Below are 4,591 nucleotides of genomic sequence, written 5' to 3'. Positions count from 1 at the left end.
CTGAGGAGGAGGCAGCGGGGACAGAGGAGCAGCGTTGGGGGTCACCCCCTTGGGAGGGCGCTCGGCTGGAGGGGGGAGAGTGGGAGGAGGAGGGAAAGTGAGGGAAGGTTTGCTGGAAGTAGGAGGCGGTGGAGGGGGGGCGGGCAGGCTGGGCCGTCCCAGACCGGCTCCGGCTCGGGAGGTGCTGGGAGGCTCTGGTGGGCCAGCTGCCCTTGGGCCTTCGGCTGGATGCGAGGGGTTACTGCTTGGCTTTGCAGCGCCGCTGTTCGGTGGGGCGGAGGGCTTGGGAACCGCTGCTCGGACTCCAGGAAGCTGCCCAGGCCTCCCAGCTGAAAAACAGGTATCGCACATTATACATCAGGATTTCGTTCCCACTCATCAGATAAAACAGCGCAAAGAGCAAGCTCTTCATCTTCCCCTCCCCAGTGGCTATCCAGAGCGATTAAACTAATTCTACCAAAACATCTCATATCTGACAGGTTGCCCCTGGTGTAATGGGGCTTGGGAGGTGATGTGTTCCAGTGGGCACCAGGGACTCTGCTTAGTTATACGATGACCTGCTGAGGGACCCTGTTCCCCTCCCTGTTCCTCCATTTCTGCAAAATGAAATAGTTTAAAGAGAAGGTGCTTTTCTGCAGAGGCCTGGGGTCCTTCCTATCAGCCTCGTCTGCCTAGTACCGCCCGCTGAACATGGATGAGCCATCTACTTGGAGGAATCAAGAGTCCTAGTGTAAAGGCCTCAGAGAACACAAGCAGATTGACACGCATCAGCTTGCATCCTTGAAGTTAAGTACTTGCTTAAGATTAAAAAATTCACACAAACGTCACATAAATCTCGATCTCGGGGATAAAAAACAAGTTCTTAAAAGTAGTGCCTCAAAGGCTTTCCGGAAGGCACAGGTGCAAATGTTTCCTTTTCAACAGCAAATGCCCAAAGAGTCTTGACCTTACAAAATGTATTTGCCTGAGTAAATGTCAAGAATTTCACAAAGCAAGATGTCAAAAAAGGCATCTCATTCTATATTCACACAGTCTGAGAGGCATGGTCATAGTTTAAAGAACAACTCAAAGTAGCTGCTGCAGCGGAAGCTACGTGAGGAAGCCCAGTCACGAGCAGTGCTGCACATCTTGGGCTTGCCTTCCAGGAAAAAGAGAAACCTGCAGGTAGAGCCAAGTTCTGTCTTTCCCTGCAAATGCCTACTTTGCTCTGTGCTGCCTGAGCAGGCACCAGCTGCCCAACAGCGCCAGAGGTCATTGCTGTGGCTCTAAAAGTCACCCCTCTGATGCTGGCACTTCTTGAGGCCAAAGCAGCAGTAGGGCTCCCACACATGCCTTCCTCCTGTCTTTGTGAAGCAACAATAACCTTTCTCAGGTGAATAAATTACCTTGCTGGATCAAAGCTGTACTTCATAAAATCCAGAGGGGAAAAGTCTTAAATATGAATCTTTAAAGTAACACGCAAGCCTGTAATACCGCAGAAATAGACACTAATGGAGGGAAGGAGATGCGACTTCTTTGCCATTTGTGCTGAAGTTGATAAGCTCAGATTTCAATACTCTATTCGAGGCACAATTAAAAGTTTTCATTAAACTAATGTAAAAAGGCTCCACTAAAACTCTGTACAATCTATTCAATCTCTTTCCTACCCAGTGTAGAGATAGCTTATTATTTACATTTTAAGGAATAAGGCACCTGAGATTTAGAAGTGATTTCAAGCACATTACTAATTGAGCCCTCCATGGTCACATGATGAACTAAGGGTTCAGAAAAAAACAATAAAAATCAATCACTAAAGCTAACCCCAAAGTACTTTTATTCCAAATCACAGTTCCCCCCAGCTATTCTTTCATACAAATGAAGCCCTTACCCGGCACGTCCCTCTGGCCTGCTGGTCTGAGAACAGGAAAGCCACCGGCAAATAAGCCTCCCAGAGGCTGCTGAGAGCTGCCTTTATTAATGGCTGGATTGACTCCATCTCTGTTAGTTCCTTTGGGTTCTGTTAAAAAGAACCAAAAAAACAGGGTGTATCAGAAAGTCATTTCATCCTGCCCTCAGGCTGCTAAGTCTTGGCACCGACAAACATAGCCGTGACCAGACTTTTCCCTCTAAGCAGGCTCAGCGAGGAAAGTTACTGTTAATACAGTAAACTACCATTACTCTCTGACCCGTATCTTGGAGCACAGCACCCTCTGGTGCTTTTTAATCTCACATCAGTAATGACGCCAACAAGAAGTTGCGTTAGACAACATTAAGTTTATGCTTCCAGATTTTTTTGGCATTTTTTGTTCTTTTTATCTAGTAAAAAGATATACTAGTAAAAAGTATTCTTCTGCCAGAGCCAACAATTCCTACTTAAACAATTATTTTATTGAGCAACTCAAGGATTTCATCATTCGTGATTTTTTGGGGACAAGGAACGCCTGTTAAAGTGATACCCAGTTATGGACTTATAATTAAGCGTTAGTAGTTGTTGATCTCGGAGCAGGATGCAAGTTTAGAAAATTGAACTCTCCTTGCTCTGTGTCCTAAAGCCACATGAAGATGCAGACCTTTGCTGAACTTCAAACCCGCCCTTCAGTTTGAAAACTGTCCAGCTGACCTCCACAACTGAGGCTTCAGCAAAGCTCACCCAGGGACCTTACGCAGAAGCACATACTTACTTTCAATCTGTGGTGCACTGCGGTCATTGATTTGAGTCACTTTTCTTAAGCGAGTTCCCTGCTGGATATCGGCTAACAGCGCGTTTCGTGCTTTTTGGTCTTCCTTTCGCAATTTCGGTACCTCTGAACTTGCCTGTTGACAGTAAGAACATTAGATGGGAGGTACAGACAAAAATGCGTGCTTAGGAAGGACATGTAAGCAAACGTGGGATAGAAGGTTTGAAACAAGCCATCCTTGGCAGCTGTCATTTCAAAGCCTTTGAGTCGAATCAACAAGAACAGCATTCAGTTGTGTAGGAGGCAGGAAAGCTGAAAGTTTAAATATAACACAAACCTAATACTAGCCGTGCTAATACTGTTGAAAGGAAATTGGGGGGCATGCTTAAATGAAATGTGACCTCTTGCTTGGCCATTTACGGCCTCTGCCCCACAATTCCAGCTCTGACTGCCTCTCTCGTTAGCAATTTTCATGCTATTTACAATGCTTTACAACAAAGATTTTATATGCCACCTTAGAATAAACATCTTTGTTTTATCCACTTTGCCTTAGGAAAAAAGTCAGAAAAATGCATACCGCACTTAATATTTCAATGGGATCATTAACTAATTTAGACTGTCTCTCTGTATTGCAGATTTACACCAGTTTAAGTAGACTGTCTTTAGAACAATACAATTATATTTTAGTAACTTTTCTAGCCTAACCAAGGTCCGCAAACATAAAGTCAGGTTGTAGTTTAAAGTTTTGTAATAAAACCAAATAATATTTTTATTCTTTATTCTTATTCCATCAAGTTTCCTGTTATTTAAAAAAAAAAAAAAATCTTTAAAGAGTTTGGACTTTCCACTTTTCTGAAGCAGATATAAACTAGCAAAGCTAGTTGTGGTTAACAGAGTGGCCTAACAGAGGGGAATCTTCATGTCAGAGGAGCAACGTGCTTCATGTTTCGACATCTACTGCAAATTCCCATAGGTTAGCTAACTTCCTAAGGAGAACGAATACCAGAAATGTTTCCATAGCCCTTAATTTTAGCATCATAATAAAGCAGAACAGTATTGTCACACTTTAAAACAAAAAGCCCAACTTGGTAATAGCATTCTGAAAGCAAAACAGACACTTGAAAATACTTAACCAGCTGCTGAATTAATAAAATGTCTCACTTGCGAATCCTAAATGAAGAATTATACCGGTACGATATTACTTGTGGTTATTTTTGTACTTGCTAAAAAAAAAAAAGCAGCAAGCACGCTAGATTTGCAGAGCCCCACTAGATGGCACTCCAGATCACTGCTAATGCCAGCTGCATTCCTGACACCTGATGTAAAAACTCAGAATTATAATCTTGTGACTGATAGTGTAACCATGTATTATTTAAAAATATTAGGAAAAAACCACTTTGTTACATGGTTTCCTAATTTGAAACAGCGCTGCCTGCCCTTGTGCTTTCAGGACAGCAAGTCCCACTGCCCATTACAACAACCCAGAAAAGCTGCCTGTGTAAGCAGCGTTAGACCATCTACCAGCCAGAAACTATTTCCACTCAAATTTCTCTAAGTTGATAATACTTACTGTGAAAAATGGAAATACCATAACTGGAACAAGGGTGACTCCCCTTCTCACAAAAGCTTTTTACCAGTATCTTGAACTTCACGCCTCTCTACTCCCAGTAATGACTTTGCTGTAGCAGGACAACCAGGATCTAGAGGGATCTGATCAAGACCTATGTTTAAAATTAGATCCAGCAGCTGTGTTTTCATTTCTGGGTTCAAGTGTCCGTATATTATGCCAGCTGTCCACTTCATCTCCCCGATCCACTTCTCTGAGCAGGTAGGCTATTGGAATACACAGTCTTGATACTCTAATAGCTATTAGGCTAAAATACCCTACTTGCGGCAACTTACATTTGCGAGTGACCCATGACGTGGTATCACTT

General features: G+C 43.3%; 1 protein-coding gene across 1 annotated transcript in view; it reads right to left on the bottom strand.

Annotated features, from left to right (window-relative positions):
- The window catches only part of WIPF3 (WAS/WASL interacting protein family member 3), a 16,869-nt gene extending 12,516 nt beyond the window's left edge, over positions 1-4,353 (bottom strand). The window contains 5 exon segments of the mRNA XM_019474486.1: positions 1-3; positions 6-329; positions 1,868-1,996; positions 2,661-2,793; positions 4,228-4,353. The exon segment at positions 1-3 is cut by the window's left edge and continues 372 nt beyond it. Coding sequence (XP_019330031.1) covers positions 1-3; positions 6-329; positions 1,868-1,996; positions 2,661-2,793; positions 4,228-4,248 — 610 coding nt within the window. The 5' untranslated portion in view covers positions 4,249-4,353.
- Positions 4,354-4,591: the final 238 nt, after the last annotated feature.

Source organism: Aptenodytes forsteri, unplaced genomic scaffold, assembly GCF_000699145.1.
Source record: "Aptenodytes forsteri isolate BGI_AS27 unplaced genomic scaffold, ASM69914v1 Scaffold9, whole genome shotgun sequence".
NCBI classification, from domain to species: Eukaryota; Metazoa; Chordata; class Aves; order Sphenisciformes; family Spheniscidae; genus Aptenodytes; species Aptenodytes forsteri.
This window is presented reverse-complemented; position numbering and strand designations above follow the sequence as displayed.